Below are 17,738 nucleotides of genomic sequence, written 5' to 3'. Positions count from 1 at the left end.
GGAGAGAAGGGAATGGGATTTTCCAAGGGCAACCAAGAAATGTCACTTTTTCTGATACAGGAGAGATCATGCCAACTTGCAATTTACTGCAGCAGGACGCGACGATCAGATCAGGATGGATGAAGCCTATGTCGAAGTACTAGAGGTAATGTAAATATGGGAACATAAACCTGCTTCCCTCAACCTTCTAGAAGTTGCAATTGCAAAGCAGGTATTTCAATGTTAATTATCCTGAAGTGAATATTATCACCAATATTAAAGCTGCTTAGAGCACGTGGCATTGGGGGTAGGGTGTTGACATGGATAGAAAATTGTTTGGCAGACTGGAAGCAAAGAGTAGGAGTGAACTGGTCCTTTTCAGAATGACAGGCAGTGGCGAGTGGAGTGCCGCAAGGCTCGGTGTTGGGGCCGCAACTGTTTACCATATATATTAATGATTTGGAAGAGGGAATTAGGAGCAACACTAGCAAGTTTGCGGATGACACAAAGCTGGGTGGTAGTGTGAACTATGAAGAGGATGTTTGGAGGTCGCAGGGTGACCTGGACAGGTTGAGTGAGTGGGCAGATGCGTGGCAGATGCAGTATAATATAGATAAATGTGAGGTTATCCACTTTGGCGGCAAAAACAAGGGGGCAGAATATTATCTCAATGGGGTTAGGTTAGGTAAGGGGGAGGTACAGCGAGACCTGGGCGTCCTTGTACACCGGTCACTGAAAGTTGGCGTGCAGATACAGCAGGCAGTGAAGAAAGCTAATGGAATGTTGGCCTTCATAACAAGAGGATTTCAGTATAGGAGTTGAGAGGTTCTTCTGCAGTTGTATAGTGCTCTGGTGAGACCACATCTGCAGTATTGCATACAGTTTTGGTCTCCTAATGTGCAGAAGGACATCCTTGTGATTGAGGCGGTGCAGCGTATGTTCACGAGATTGATCCCTGGGATGGCGGGACAGTCGTATGAGGAAAGATTGAAAAGACTAGGCTTGTATTCACTGGAGTTTAGAAGGATGAGGGGGATCTTATAGAAACTAATAAAAGGACTGGACAAGCTAGATGCAGGAAAAATGTTCCCAATGTTGGGTGAGTCCAGAACCAGGGCCACAGTCTTAGAATAAAGGGGAGGTCATTTAAGACTGAGGTGAGAACTTTTTCACCCAGAGTTGTGAATTTATGGAATTCCCTGCCACAGAGGGCAGTGGAGGCCAAGTCACTGGATGGATTTAAGAGAGAGTTAGATAGAGCCCTCTAGGGGCCAGTAGAGTCAAGGGATATGGGGAGAAGGCAGGCACGGGTTATTGATAGGGGATGATCAGCCATGATCACAATGAATGTCGGTGCTGGCTCGAAGGGCCGAATGGCCTCCTCCTGCACCTATTTTCTATGTTTCTATGTTTAGTGTTCTCTGGAATAATGAAGGGATTGTGAAGCTGAAACAAATTTGTTTATGGCACAATTGGGGTCCCTTCATCCATGGTGTCCTCTTTGATCAACTACATTAAGTCACTCACCTGCATTAGAACTGCATACTCTATACTCTGCCCACTTGTATCTCTTGAATGTAGTGATTTGATCTGATTTCATTACCTTTCCAATTCTAGATGTCAGCCTGAAGGATCCAAGCCTGAAACATCTGTCTTCCCTCCACAGGTGCTGCCTCATCAAAATTCCCAATTTTATCTTTTGCAGCATTATGAAAACAAACCTTGAAACAGCTTGATAAAATCAATTTTAACAAGTGAATTAAACCTAATTAAAATGTCTAACATTAGTCCAATGTTTTTTGTTTTGTTTTACAGGAACCACCTAAATCTAGTTGAAGCACCAGAAAAACTTTTAGTCAGATGGATTGAAATTTATATTTTAAAGAAATAAACAGTTGCAACATGTTAGTTGATTTCATTATTGACAATCTGGCCTTCGTATTTTAAAGCTCATTGCAAGTACTTTGGTATAATTTGAACGTACTACACATTTGACACCAGTTCCAGATGCCTTCAACAACTGGGTGGTATTTGAACCATTTACTCTTATACATCTTTTATCTAGTTCAAAACTTGGCAAGCTAATGATTTCTATTAACAGCCATTTATGCAATTTGCAACGATTAGATTTAGAAGCAATTGCAATGGTTGGCTCTGACTAACTTAATTTGGAACACTTTACTGCATTGAGGATGGCCAGGTGTGACGTACAAATCCTGGCTGCCCCAGAGACATGGATTTTAAGTGTAGCAAATAGAGTATAATCAGTGCATTGGAAGATCCCACAGGAAATTTGAGTGAAACATTTCCCAGGATGAAAGCAGGAACTGGTCTTGGGTTCTTTTGTCACCAGGCTAACTAGAACATTGATGATTTAGTAAATGGTAGGGAATTGAAGAATACAGTTGAACAGAGGGATCTGGGTATAACCGTGCATAGTTCCTTGAAGGTGGAATCTCATATAGATAGGGTGGTAAAGAAAGCTTTTGGTATGCTAGCCTTTATAAATCAGAGCATTGAGTATAGAAGCTGGGATGTAATGTTAAAATTGTACAAGGCATTGGTGAGACCAAATCTGGAGTATGGTGTACAATTTTGGTCGCCCGATTATAGGAAGGATGTCAACAAAATAGAGAGAGTACAGAGGAGATTTACTAGAATGTTGCCTGGGTTTCAACAACTAAGTTACAGAGATAGGTTGAATAAGTTAGGTCTTTATTCTCTGGAGCGCAGAAGGTTAAGGGGGGACCTGATAGAGGTCTTTAAAATGATGAGAGGGATAGACAGAGTTGATGTGGACAAGCTTTTCCCTTTGAGAATTGGGAAGATTCAAACAAGAGGACATGACTTCAGAATTAAGGGACAGCAGTTTAGGGGTAATATGAGGGGGAACTTCTTTACTCAGAGAGTGGTAGCGGTGTGGAATGAGCTTCCAGTGGAAGTGGTGGAGGCAGGTTCATTGGTATCATTTAAAAATAAATTGGATAGGCATATGGATGAGAAGGGGATGGAGGGTTATGGTATGAGTGCAGGCAGGTGGGAAAAAGTTTTTGTTCGGCACGGACTTTTAGGGCCGAGATGGCCTGTTTCCGTGCTGTAATTGTTATATGGTTATATGGTTATTGAATTGTAAAGCACAGGAATAGACCTTGGCACAATGTCTGCTGAATCGGATGCCAAAGTAATCTCTGCCTGCATGTCATTGACATCACTCCATTTGCTGCATCCAAGTTTATTAAACCTCGTAACTAATATTCTCTAATCCAGGTAGCTTTCTTGGATACTTCTTCTGTACCTTAAGCCTTCACAACATTCTTGTAATGGGGCGACCAGATCTGCACACAATATTCCACTTACTAGGATTAAACACCATCTGACATTTCTCTGCCCATTTCTGTAGCTGATCTATATCCTGTTGCTTACTTTTGACAGCCTTTCGAACCATCTGACACGAGCAATCTTGGTGTAATTTGCGAATCAACCCATCTACATTTAAGTCCATCCATATAAACAATGAACATAAATGTTAAGAGGTTGGTCAGTAAATTTGCAGCTGACACAAATTGGCATTTGCAGATAGTGAGGGGCTGTGAATGGATACAACAGGATTTCAATCAATTACAGATATGTGCCATCTGATGTTTTTCCACCCTTTTGTGGTCTCACTGTCTGAATACCAATTTTCTCTCTGCACTAGTTTCCTTCCAGATGCCAAAGGCATCATTGGTAGGTTATTAGCCACTCAATTGCAGTGCTAGTAGATTACAGCATTATTTAGGGGGTTGAGCAAAACGTGAGGCTTCAGTTTCTAATGCTTAAAAAAAAGAATCTGGTTTTATCCAAACTCACCTCGTGCCTTTTTGTATGCAAAAGGAGTGAAATATCTGCTTGATGCTCAGTAGGTAGGGGCCAAATGGCCTATTTTTGTGCTGAGTGATTCCCAATTGAGTATTTGGCAAAATGCCAAATCTCTTCAATCTTTGGAGGTAGAGGTGTTGATAAGCTTTCTTTGTGATTGCCTCAATCACAAGCCAGGACAGATCTTCAGAGATATGCACAACCAGGGCTTAAAAGTTGTTGACTCTCCACCAAGTCGGCTCCTTGGACTGGTTAATGTTGAGAGAAAGATTGTGACTAAGTGGGGGAGAATAATTCCGTCTGTTGGACAACTCAGTGATGCAGTGGTAGAGTTGCTGCCCAACTGACCTGGATTCAATCCTGACTATTGCTGGCTGTACTGAGTTTGTACCTTCTCCCTGTGACCGCGTGGGTTTCCTCTGGATGTCAGTTAATTGGAAGAGCTGTTACCATTAATGTGGGCCAGTGATAGGGATCAGAGTGGCATCTTAGGAAGGGGTGCTGTCAATCTTTTACCATGCATTCTGTACCACAGATCAGTCACAGTAACAGTACCAAACAGTTTATTCAAGATAATCATACAGAAAGCAAAAATTACAATATACTGATGCGATCACCTTAATGCTAATTATAATGGCATTATTGTGTTGGTTAACAATCATTGGAAATATGGGATTGATTCTGAATGTGTATATATATATATATATATATGTACGTTAAATATAAAAGTGGACCGGGGAGAAGGTCGGATTGCTCAAAAGAGGGTGGCTATCCTTGGAGTCAGAGGATGTTGGTGATGTAGTAAACATGGGCTTTGCATCTGTATGCACTGAAGAGAAGGACTTGGGGGACAGCGAAATCAGTGTGGAAAATACAAGATTTAAACTAGATGGCAGTGGGGCAAGATTCTATGCATAACCAAGGCAAGTGAGAAGCTGGAAGCAAGTATGGAGGGTGATGAAAGTTTAGTGGACAGAACAGGCAGGAGAGAGGCGGAGTGAGGAACGACGGTTTGAATTGCACCTATTTTAATGGGAGAGGCCTGACGAGGAAGGCAAATGAACTTGTGGCATAGATAGGTATGTGTTACTAGGACTTAATAGCCATTACAGAAACCTGGTTAAGAGGGGGCAGGACTGGCAGCTCAATGTTCCAAGGTACAGGTGAAGGAGATTGATGAAGGGAAAAAGGCAGTGGATGTTGTATATATGGATTTTAGTAAGGCTTTTGATAAGGTTCCTCATGGTGGGCTGATCCAGATGATTCAGGATGTCGCGTTTGAAGGTAGTCAAATCTTCAGAGCCTGATCTGATATATCCGAGGACATTGTGGGAAACTAGAGAGGAAATTGTGGGATCCCTGGTTGAAATTTATGTTGTCCATAAATACAGAAGAGATGCTGGAAGACTGGAGGGTGGCAAATGTTGTGCCTCTTTTCAAGAAGGGCTGCAGGGAAAATGCTGGGAACTATAGGCTGGTGAGCTTAACATCTGTAGTTGGTGAGTTACTAGAGGGTATTCTGAGGGATAGGATGTACAGGCATTTGGATGGGCAAGGCTAATTAGGGATAGTCAACATGGTTTTGTACATGGGAGGTCGTGTCTCACACTTTTTAAGACGTGGCCGAAAAGGTTGATGAAGGCAGAGCTGTAGATGTGTGCATGGACTTTAGTAAAGTGTTCGACAAGGTTCTGCATGGTAGGCTAATCTGGAAGGTTAGGTTGCATGGGATCCAAGGAGAGAGAGCTGAATGGATAGCAAATTAATAATAAGTCTTTATTGTCATTGTACTTAGAAATACAATGAAATTAGGAGAGCTACTCCTGATCCTGACCAAACAAGACAAGTCATTCAATACGTTATTCTGCACTGGGAGAATATTACACTTTAAATTTAGTAAATACTCTCAAGGATTTAAAAGAGGAAATATTAACAGTGGTCTGTTTTATAGAGGAATTTGATGACAGCATTCTCATGCCGTGTGGATAGTTGAGGAATTTAGAGTTCTAATGGCCCAGGGAAAGAAACTGTTCTTGAGTCTTTGTCCGGCTTTTGACGCACCTGTACGCCTACCAGAGGGCAGGAGGTTGTACAGTGATTGTCCAGGATGGAAGGGGTCTTTGATTATTTTCCTGGCTCTACGGAGGCACTGAGAGCTGGAGATGTCTTTCGGGGAAGGCAGAGAAGCAGCTGATTTTCTGGGCAGTTTTGATCACTGTCTGCCGTGCTCTTCTTTCTGCTGCTGAGCAGCCAGCATACAACACTGTGATACAATATGCCACAGAAGTGGCTCCATGGAATGAAGCAGAGGGTGATGGTGGAAGGTTGCTTCTCAGACTGGATGCCTGTGCTTAGTTACACAAAAAAGCTGGAGAAACTCAGCGGGTGCAGCAGCATCTATGGAGCGAAGGAAATAGGCAAAGTTTCGGGCCGAAACCCTTCTTCAAACTGATCGGGGGCGGGGGTGGGCCAGTAATTAGTGATTAGTGGTGTGCCTCGGGGTTTGGTGCTCAGCCCATTTCTGTTTGTCATCAACATAAATTATTTGGATGAGGTTAGGGGAATAAGATACAGGGCAAGATTAGCTAGTTTGCTGATACAAAAGTTAGTGGTTTTGCAGATAGTCAAGGTGGTTGTGAATGATTGCAACAGGAGCTGGATGGGTTGGCCAGGTGGGCAGAGGAATGGTTGATGGAATTTAATACAGAGAATTGTGAGGTGTTGCATTTTGGGACGTCGAACAAGGACGGGACCTACACAGTAAATAGTAGGCCTCTGGGGTAGTGTTGTGGAGCAGAGGGATCTAAGAGTACAGTTGCATGGTTCCTTGAAGGTCGAGTTGCAGGTAGATAAGGTGGTCAAAAGGGCTTTTGGCACTTTGGCCTTTATCAGTCAGAGTATTGAGTGTAGAAGTTGGGAGGTCATGTTGCAGTTGTATAAGACTTTGGTGAGACCGCAGTTAGAATATTGTGTTCCGATCTGGGCACCATGTTATAGGAAAGAAATTGTCAAGCTTGAAAAGGTTCAGAAAAGATTTACGAGGATGTTGCCAGGACTGGAGGGAAATCTGGATAAAATCTATAGGGAGAGGTTGAGTAGGCTTGGTCTCTATTCCACAGAGTGCAGGAGAATAAGGGGAGACCTTATAGAGATGCATAAAATCATGAGAGGAATAGATCGGGTAGATGCACAGTCTTTTGCCCAGAGTAGGGGGATCGAGGACCAGAGGACATAGGTTCAAGGTGAAGGGGAAAAGATTTAATAGGAATCTGAGGGATGACTTTTTCACAAAGGGTGGTCGTTATATGGAACAAGCTGCCAGAGCAGGTAGTTGAGGCTGGGACTATCCCATCATTTAAGAAAGTTAGACAGGTGCATGGATATAGTGTAGCTGGGACATTGTTGACTGGTGTGGGCAAGTTGGACCGAAGGACCTGTTTCCACACTGTCACTCTATGACTTGGTTGTATAGATTCGGAAATGGCTTATTCATAAATGACAGGGTTGTGGTGGAAGGTAGATATTCTGGCAGGAGGGCTGTGACCAGAGGAACTTGGACCTTTGCTCTTTGTGATATAAAAAATATAAATAAATGGCCTAGATGCAAATGCAGATGGGTTTGGTAAGTTTGCTGACAAATTGGAGGGTTGCAGGCTGTGAGGACAGCTGATAGAAGATAAAGATCAGCTGCAGAAATGGGCGGAGAAGAGGCCGATGGAGTTTAAGCGGAGCAAGTGTGAGGTTTCACTTTGGGAGCTTGAGTGTATAATTAATGGCAAGACCTTTCACAGGATTGATGTGTGGAGGAATCCTGGAGTTCATAGCTCACTAAAGATGCAATTGCAAGTAGTTTGGGTGGTAAAGAAGGCATATGGTATTGCTAGGAGCATTAAATATAAGAGTCAGGAAGTCATGATACAGCACTATAGGTCTTTGGTTAGGCTGCATTTGGAGTATTGGGTGCAGTTTGGGTCGCCCCAATACAGATAGGAAGTTTCTCTGAGTGCTGCCTTTTAGTTTATAGATACAGCTCGGAAACAGGCCCTTCGGCCCACAGAGTTCGCCGACCGGCAATCCCTGCACTTTAACACTATCCTACACCCACTAGAAACAATTTTACATTGAACCCGGTTCTCCGGCTCTGCATTCGCTGCAAGGCAGCAACTCTCATGCTGCGCCACTGTGACTGCCTTGATTAGAGGATTTCAGCGACAGGGTTTGGATAGACTTCAATTGTTTGAGAGAGCGAGAGAGTGGGAGAGAGAGGAGGATTTTTTTTTTACGCTGAGGGTGGTGGAGGCCTTGCTGGGGTGCTGGTGGAGGCAGATATGCTAGTGGTGTTTCAGTGGCTTTTAGATAGGTACAGGGGGAGAGGAATGTGGATCATGTGCAAGTAATTGAGATCAGTTCAGCTTGGCATCATTTGTATGGCACAAACATTCTATATATAAATCAGATGTCCACAGACAAAGTTATTTGAGGAGCCAAGTGGAAGCCTTATCTTTTCCCCTGTGTCAATGGAGAAGACTTAAGGAAAAGACATTGAAAGCATCACAGTCACTGATGCTATCTCTGGGATTAACATTTTAGCAAAGCATTTGTCTTTTCTTTAAAATTCACTTTGTTAATGCCACCTCCCTTCTAGTAGTCTGATGCACAAAGCAATGAGATGTTAATCATTAGTCTGTTCTGCAAAGTATATTCTATTCACACTTTGGATATCCAGCCACTTTTTTCTTGTAGTTTGTAGTAAAGCATGGTTGATTTGCTGGGAGGCTGTGATATAAAGCATAGGTTTGCTGCTGGGGATACAGTACTGGGAGCTGGTTATTCTGCTCTGATTACAGGAATGATACCATCACCTGCTCCAATTAGGAAACCAAGGTTGATTCAGATGCCTGCGTACAATATTGTAGACCCAATATTAATTCATATTGGGAATGCTGTGAGCTAAGTCACCATTATGTGCCCACTTATTTCATCGTGGCTGGTTGACATGGCAAACGTTAATATAAAAGCTAGTCACTGAAAATATTATTAAACTTTATACATTCTTTGTCATATCACAATTGCCTTTAACAACATTTGTGCTCCTTTGTTTGATCACACTGCATTTAATCAAAAAAATCAGTTGGACATGTTTAATCTTGCTTGCATAATCATACTCATTTACATTTCAGTTAAGGTTTATTTTTCCAGACATATTTCAAATTCCATTCCTGGCATGCACAATAGATTGCTTTGAGGCTAATTATGGTTTCATTTCATAATTATACCAAGCTATTTTTAACCTCGTCATTTGTGTTCAGAAGTGCTATAATCTGTAATCCTTCGTTTTTTGATCTTTGATAAACACTAAAATGTATTATTAAGGTGAGTTTTCTCTCAATCTTGTCTCATGCTTGTTTTCTCCAGTTCAAAACAAGTAATATGGCCCATTGTTGCTCCCATTAACTTCTGCAATTAATAGATGTGTTAGATTAGTTTGTTCTCGGGGTCACCGTGAGAGCTGACATTGGTTGGCCTCCTTGCCCCATGGGAAAGTAGTTGGGCTCCTTTACAAACCACAAACAGCTATGGAACAAAAGTCATTTTATAATTCTGTTAGGCTGAGTGTTCCAAGATTTTGATCAAGCAATAACGATCAAATAGTAATATTAGTTGAAAACAGAAGCATGTGTGCCTTGTGAAAGATCTTGGGAGACAATGGTTTTCTCAGTCAGCAGGCTTTTCAGCGATGTGGTGTTGAAAACCCTTGATGTGAAAACACAAACAATTATTTTTAAGTAATAGTGTGTAAATGTACAACTGATAATCAATGCATTGGAGGATGATCCTAACTATCATTTTTGGGTAAATCAGTAAAACATGTTGGTCAATTCATACTTGACCAACCTACTGAATACTTTAAAAATGTAACAAGTAGGAAAGCTTCATCATATGTAATAGTTGGATTTTTAACAGAGATAAACATTCTCATAGAAAATAGATGCAGGACCCTTCGAGCCTGCACTGCCATTCAATATGATCATGGCTGATCTTCCAACACAGTATCCCATACCTGCCTTCTCTCCATACCCCGTAATCCCTTTATCCACAAGTTCCACATCTAACTCCCTCTTAAATATAGCCAATGAACTGGCCTCAACTACCTTCTGTGGCAGAGAGTTCCAGAGATTCACCACTCTCTGTGTGAAAAAAGTTTTAGTCATATCGGTCCTAAAGGATTTCCCCTCTATCCTTAAGCTGTGAGCCCTTGTCCTGGACTTCCCCAACATTGGGAACAATCTTCCTGCATCTAGCCTGTCCAACCCCTTTTCTATAAGATTCACCCCCCCCCCACCTCAATCTCCTAAATTCTAGCGAGTACAAGCCGAGTCTATCCAGTCTTTCTTCATATGAAAGCCCTGACGTCCCAGGAATCAGTCTGGTGAAACTTCTCTGCACTCCCTCTATGGCAATAATGTCCTTCCTCAAATTTGGAGACCAAAACTGTACGCAATACTCCAGGTGTGGACTCACCAAGACCCTGTACAACTGCAGTAGAAACTCCCTGTTCCTATACTCAAATCCTTTTGCTATGAATGCTAACATACCATTTGCTTTCTTCACTGCCTGCTGCACCTGCATGCATACTTTCAATGAATGGTGTACCATGACACCCAGGTCTCGTTGCATCTTCCCTTTTCCTAATCGGCCACCATTTAGATAATAGTCTGCTTTCCTGTTTTTGCCACCAAAGTGGATAACCTCACATTTACTCACAGTAAAGCAGACCAAATAGTGTTAGGTGCACATTGCAGGAAACATATTAAACGAAAATATAAATTATAGCACTAGATAGATTAAAGAGAAGTGCAGAATGGAAATCCAGATTAACCAATGCTGCACTCACTGGGTGCACTATTAGCATAACACAACCAGCATATTGTAGATGTTGAAAATCTGAAATTAAAAGCGGAGGCAGGAAGTGTTGATCAGGTCATACAGCAACAGTGGAGGGTAAAACATTATTGTTCCAAGTCATTAACCCTTTCATTTAGGGTAGAGCTGCTGCCTCACGGAGCTAGAGACCTGGCTTCAATCCTCACCTGTGTGGTGTTTGCACATTCTCCCAGTGACCATGTGGGTTTCATAGAAACATAGAAAATAGGTGCAGGAGGAGGCCATTCTGCCCTACGATCGAGTACCGCCATTCGTTGAGATCATGGCTGATCGTCCCGTATCAATAACCCGTGCCTGCCTTCTCCCCATATCCCTAGACTCCACTAGCCCCTAGAGCTCTAACTCTCTCTTAAATCCATCCAGTGATTTGGCCTCCACTGCCCTCTGTGGCAGGGAATTCCATAAATTCACAACTCTGGGTGAAATAGTTTTTTCTCACCTCTGTTTTAAATGACCTCCCCTTTATTCTAAGACTGTGACGCCTGGTTCTGGACTCGCCCAACATTGGGAACATTTTTCCTGCATCTAGCTTGTCCAGTCCTTTTATAATTTTATGTTTTCTCTGGGTGCTCCAGTTTCCTCCCACATCCCAAAGCCTGTGGGTTTGTATGTTGACATGTCTTGGTCAATGGCCCCTAGTATGTGGGGAGTGGATCCTAAAGTAGAGCTAGTGTGAATGGGAGATCGATGGTCAGCATGGACTCGATGGGCAGAAGGACTTGTTTCCATGCTGCATATCTAAAACACAACAAATATTAGGAGTGGGAGAATTTGGAAATCGGGTACGGTATGGGATCAAGTGTATCCCTGTGGGAGAACAGGGGAGTACTTAAGAAGAAAGTTATGAGGACAGAAAAGGAGCATGAACTGTCTCTGGTAGATAAGATGAAGGAAAATCCAAAGGGATTTTATGTATATGAAGGGAAAAACAATATATTGATTGTGTACATATTGTATATAGGCATGGGCAGTTGACAAAGTTCTGTATGGTAGGTGTTCTGGAAAGTTAGATCGCATGGGATCCAAGACAAGATAGCTGACTGCAGAGAGAATTGGCTTCATGGAAGGAAGCAGAGAAGCAAGGATATTTTTTTTTTGGACTGGAGGCCTGTGACGAGTGGTTTGCCTCGGGGTTCCGTAGTAGGCTAATTGCTATTTAGGGATCTTATTGAAACATAAGATTATTAAGGGTTTGGACACGCTAGAGGCAGGGAACGTGTTCCCTATGCTGAGGGAGTCCAGAACCAAAGGTCACCGTTTAAGAATAAGGGGTAATCCATTTAGAATGGAGATGAGGAAAAACTTTACCACACAGAGGGTTGTGAATCTGTGGAATTCTCTGCCTCAGAGGCCGGTGGAGGTCAGTTCTCTGGATACTTTCAAGAGGGAGCTAGATTGGGCTCTTAAAGATAGCATAGTCGGGGGATATGGGAAGAAGGCAGGAACGGTGTACTGATTATAGATGACCAGCCATGATCACAATGAGTGGCGGTGCTGGCTCGAAGGGCCGAATGGCCTACTCCTGCAACTATTGTCTAATTCCCACTGACTACTGGGGGAGTGGGAAAGTATGTCCTCCAGTGCTTGACATTTCCGTCCTGGAAAAAAAGTGTTCTGACTGTCTATCCTATCTATGCCCCTCATAATATAGTGCTACTGGGGGATTATAATAAAATCCCAGCCATTTTATACCTAAATTCTACATGTACTGCTTCACTGGATGTTTTCCCAGGAATTTCTGCATGATCTTCTTCCCATTCAAAAATGAAACCCCCATCTCATTTTACCTTTGCCTCTTCCATTTGTACCCTGGAATACTGAGTTGGCAGTGCTGTCCATCTCAACCATATTTTTTTAATATAGGTACATTATAGGAAGGATGTCAACAAAATAGAGAGTACAGAGGAGATTTACTCGAATGTTGCCTGGGTTTCAGCAACTAAGTTACAGAGAAAGGTTGAACAAGTTAGGTCTTTATTCTTTGGAGTGCAGAAAGTTAAGGAGGGGACTATCAAGTCTTTAAACTGATGAGGGATAGACAGAGCTGATGTGGATAAGCTTTTTCCATTGAGAGTAGGGAAGATTCAAACAAGAGGACATGACTTGAGAATTAAGGGACAGAAGTTTAGGGTAACATGAGGGGGAACTTCTTTACTCAGAGAGTGGTAGCTGTGTGGAATGAGCTTCCGGTGGAAGTGGTGGAGGCAAGTTCGATTTTATCATTTAAAAATAAATTATGTGGACCGGAAAGGAATGGAGGGTTATGGTCTGAGTGCAGGTAGATGGGACTAGGGGAAAATAAGTGTTCGGCACAGACTTGAAGGGCCAAGATGGCCTGTTTTCCGTGCTGTAATTGTTATATAGTTTTATGGTTATATGACATGTGCCCATCATGCCCTGAGCTCATCTGTCAGATTTGGCTTCATCAGTTGTGACCAATTATAACAGTCAGGAAGTCATGTTGTAGCTTTACAGGACTTTGGTTAAACTACATTTGAAGTATTGTGTGCATTTCTGGTCCTCCCATTACGTGAAGGTGGTGGAAGCTCTGCAGTGGGTGCAGAAGAGTTTTGCAAGAATACTGCCTGGATTTACCTTTAAGGAAATATTGGAACAAACTTGGATTGTTTTCTATGGGACTTTGGAGGTTGACAGGAGAAGTGTGGAAAATTATGAGGGGCAGTCAGAACATTTTTTCCAGGATGGAAATGTCAAGGACTGGAAGATATAATTTCGAGGTAAGAGGGGCAAAGTTTAAAGATGTGCAGGGCATGATTTCATGATTTTTTTAAGTACATGGCTGGTATTTACTGCCAGGGGTGAATGGTGGAGAGAGATATGATAGAGGCATGTAAGAGGCTTTTAGATAAGCATATGGGTATGCAAGGATTGAAGGGCTGTGGATTATGTGCAGGTAGAGGAGATTAGTTTAAATTGGCATCATGTTTGGCCTAGACATTGTGGGCTGTGACCTGTTCCTGTGCGGTAGTAAGGTCATAAGTGATAGGAGTAGAATTAGGCCATTCGGCCCATCAAGTCTACTCTGCCATTCATTCATGGCTGATCTTTCTCTCCCTCCTAACCCCATCCTCCTGCTTTCTACCCATTACCTGTACTTCCAATACCTGTACTAATCAAGAATATATCTACTGTATCTCCAGATACTGTTCTATGTTGTATTAAAACTTTTTTTCTGGCCAACCTTCCTCACTCCCAGATTTGTCCCTGTCTGAGCTGGTTGACTTTGATTGCTTAATTGTCTATATTTGCTTTACCTCTCTCCTCTGCTACAGTAGTACTTTAGGGCCCACCCTCTGCCAATCTAACCCAGGGCAGGAATCTGGTTTTCATTTTTTAAACATGAAGAAGGTACAAAAATAATTCGGAGGTTGGAATCGGGATTGCACAAAAAAAAACCCAATGCCGGAGTATCCCCTTTCCTGTATCCAGCTATCACTCACCAGGCTTTGTCCTGCTCCAACTTCTTTTCCAGCTTTCTCCTCCTCCTTCCCTCCCCCAACCTCAGCCACCTGACTTTGGTAATCGGTCTGAAGAAAGGGCCCAACCTGAAATGTCACCTAACCATGGTCTCCAGAGATGTTGGAAGATGTTAGAGAGTGGTCTCCAAATCTGAGGAAGGATATTATTGCCATAGAGGGAGTGCAGAGATGGTTCACCAGACTGATTCCTGGGATGTCAGGACTGTCTTATGAAGAAAGACTGTATCCAGGTTTATACTCTCTAGAATTTAGGAGATTGAGAGGGGATCTTATAGAAACTTACAAAATTCTTAAGGGGTTGGACAGGCTAGATGCAGGAAGATTGTTCCCCATGTTAGGGAAGTCCAGGACAAGGGGTCACAGCTTAAGGATAAGGGGGAATCCTTTAAAACCGAGATGAGAAGAACTTTTTTCACACAGCGAGTGGTGAATCTCTGGAACTCTCTGCCACAGAGAGTAGTTGAGGCCAGTTCATTGGCTATATTTAAGAGGGAGTTAGATGTGGCCCTTGTGGCTAAGGGGATCAGGGGCTATGGAGAGAAGGCAGGTACGGGATACTGAGTTGGATGATCAGCCATGATCATATTGAATGGCGGTGCAGGCTCGAAGGGCCGAATGGCCTACTCCTGCACCTAATTTCTATGTTTCTAGGAGGTTGTATCCAGAGTTGTTGCCTGACTAAGTTACTCCAGCCTTTGTCTTTTTTCTTTCTTCTCACTGTGAACAATATGTTTATCATATTGTTTACAGTGTACTATGTTTACATATTGTTGTGTGATTGCAAGTAAGAATTTTACTGTTCTGAGACGTATGACAATAAAACACTTTTTTTTTGTACTGATTGGGTTTTTTTTTTACTAAACCATCTTCACTTTTGTGATACCTTAACCTCCAAAAGTATGTAACCATATTAGAAAGATTTGACAGGTGATTTATTAGGGGTGTTTAAATTGTCAAGATAAAAAAACGGCTTATGATGGTATTTACAATCTGTAGGAACTTGTTTAATTGTTTAGTTTAGAGATACAGTGTGAAAACAGGCCCTACGACCAACCGAGTCTGCGCCGAGCAAAACCCGAGCTCCATCCTACACAGGACGGACAATTTACAGAAGAAAATTAACTACAAACCTGCACGTCTTTAGAATATGGGAGGAAACAGGAGCACCCGGTTAAAAAAAAACACAGGGAGAACGTACAAACTCCGTACAAACAGCACCAGTTGTCAGGATCGAACTCGGGTCTCAGGCGCTTTAAGGAAGCAATTTTACTGCTTCGTCATTGTGCCGCTCATATGAGAATAGTGAAATCTACGGTGTGCAGTTTACGAGGATAGTGCCGGAAATAGGCACTCAGTTACAAGGAGAGACTGGATGGGTCGGATTTATTTCCACTAATGAAGTTGGAGGCTGATGGGTGACCTGAAATAAGTTTATAATATTATTACAAGGGGTAAAGTTTAGAGGGCATAGGTTTAAGATGAGAGGGGAGAAGTTTAAAGGAGACCTGCGGGGCAAAAAAATTGCTCACTGGGTAGTGGTTATATGAAATGAGCTGCCAGAGGTAGAGGCTGGTACAACTACCAATATTTAAAAGGCATCTAGACTAGGACGGATTGGATTGGAAAATTGTTGACAATTGGAATTGGCGGCGATAGGCTTCACGAACAGGGCAGAAAAGGCCATTTCTTTGCTTCTAAGAAAAGATACCCAGATTATATAAATATTGAGAAATGAAAGACCAGATGGCCCTAATGACTTGATTGTGTTGTACCTTCTTGATCCCAAATGGTGCCATCCATGCCGTTTATCAGCAGATGATCACAAGTCGTCATCCCAGGGAGTTGTGGAGGTGCGGGCGGAAGGTGGGACATCTACGACAGCGATTGGGTTGGAGATCCCAGTGGGGTATCTGTTTGCTGGCTTTGCCGCGCTCTTCGGGTAATAATTCTCAAAGGTTGATCTCTTTCGTCTCCTTAACTTGCCGAAGCTGAACATCAGGCAGATGCCCCCGATCGCTATGAGGCAACCGCCTACGAAGCCAAGGACTACGGCGTATCCGACTGTGAGTCTGGCACCGGCCACGGTGTTGGGGATTTGGTTGAGACGGTCCGTGTACCAGGAGACGGGGATCAGCATCAGGACTCCGCCGATCAACAGGATGATCCCGCCAGCCCCGGCAATGGCTGGGCTGGGGGTCTCCGTCCAGCAGCGGACGCCCCAGGACGCCAACAGGATGCCAGCGGCGGACACCACCAGAGAGGCAATGCTCAGTCCTCTCGCTATGCTGATCACTTGGTCATTGAAGTAGACATCGTCCTGCTGGCCGCAGGACAGTTCTCGCACCGATTGCAGGTCCCTGCAGATCTCCCAGAGCCCCTGGTGATGCACCTCGTCCAGTGAGCCGGTGGGGATCTCGGTCACGTCCCTCCAGTTTGGGGCCACGGTGCACGTAAGGATCAGCACGTAGCCGACCGGGGCACAAATCAGCCCAAGAATCATCACCATCGGGGTCCTCATTGTGGACACTGGGGCTCAGACCCAAGAGTCACCGTCGCAGGCAGAGCACAGGGTTTTGCAAACGCGCAAATGCCCAGGGACTACAGACTTCTCGGTTTACAACAAAAAAGCAGAAAGACAGGTTTTGCTCCCTTTGCACATGACCAGAAGAGTGAACTGCTTGTACGTTTCAACATTCAATTCCCTGCTTCAACCCCGCCCCACATTCAAGTGGTGTGTAATCAACTCTGCAGTTTCAATGTGAGCTATTTTGCTTGAGGCGAGGGAGGGACAGGGTCCAGAATTAAACCCAAACGCGTTCCAATAGGTAAAGTCGGTATGTACATCTCAACTTTTCCGCTACACCTGTTTCTGTTTGGGTTTCGGTGGTTGAATGGCACGCACCCAGACACATTTCTTCCTGCTCTGTGGTATGCATAGCACGAACATTGAATGCACGGCCGAATTGGCTCAGATTCTGCTGTGCATATTTTCAGAACCCGATACGAACCTTGGGTCTGGAAAACAGCAGATAGTTTGCATATGAGAACGGAAACGATGGATGGGGATCAGGAGAAAGTTTAATTATCAGATGTATACAAGGATATGCAGATGCTAGTTTACAAAAAAAAACACACGAACTTTTGGATCGGGTCAGGCCTAGATAGTTGATAATTAACGTTTCAAGTAGGATTCATCTTCCGACTATCAAATGGATCAGCAACAGAACAATGACATTCTTGTGTTGCAGATTTACTGGCACATTAACACAACAAATAAACATACAATGATCAATAATATTATAAATTATTAGTAATACTAGAAAATCAGAGCATTATAATGCAACCGGAATTGTGCAACCTATACAAATACAAACTCCAAAATAGATATTCCCCCTTGTTGTCACAGATAGATCCCTCACCAGTGTTTCCTCAGACCTGCAGCCCTGCAGCCCTGCA

The 17,738-nt window shown here is 43.2% G+C and overlaps 2 protein-coding genes across 2 annotated transcripts in view; one reads left to right on the top strand and one right to left on the bottom strand.

Moving 5' to 3' along the window:
* The window catches only part of LOC129694113 (low-density lipoprotein receptor-related protein 4-like), a 35,392-nt gene extending 33,330 nt beyond the window's left edge, over positions 1 to 2,062 (top strand). The window contains exons 23-24 of the mRNA XM_055630836.1: positions 61 to 145; positions 1,795 to 2,062. Of these exons, the coding sequence (XP_055486811.1) occupies positions 61 to 145; positions 1,795 to 1,815 (106 nt within the window). The 3' untranslated portion in view covers positions 1,816 to 2,062. The remainder of the gene's footprint in view (positions 1 to 60; positions 146 to 1,794) is intronic.
* A 6,869-nt stretch (positions 2,063 to 8,931) lies between these two features.
* On the bottom strand, positions 8,932 to 16,942 carry LOC129695570 (claudin-23-like). Its single transcript, XM_055632650.1, has 2 exons — positions 16,055 to 16,942; positions 8,932 to 9,591 (listed from the first exon to the last, which is right to left on the bottom strand). Exon 1 carries the CDS (start codon positions 16,798 to 16,800, stop codon positions 16,102 to 16,104), a length of 699 nt encoding a protein of 232 aa, XP_055488625.1. The 5' UTR covers positions 16,801 to 16,942; the 3' UTR covers positions 8,932 to 9,591; positions 16,055 to 16,101.
* Positions 16,943 to 17,738: the final 796 nt, after the last annotated feature.

The sequence above is a fragment of the Leucoraja erinacea genome, chromosome 3 (genome assembly GCF_028641065.1).
Source record: "Leucoraja erinacea ecotype New England chromosome 3, Leri_hhj_1, whole genome shotgun sequence".
NCBI classification, from domain to species: Eukaryota; Metazoa; Chordata; class Chondrichthyes; order Rajiformes; family Rajidae; genus Leucoraja; species Leucoraja erinaceus.
Note: the sequence above shows the minus strand (reverse complement) of the source record. Positions and strands in the feature narration are given on the sequence as shown.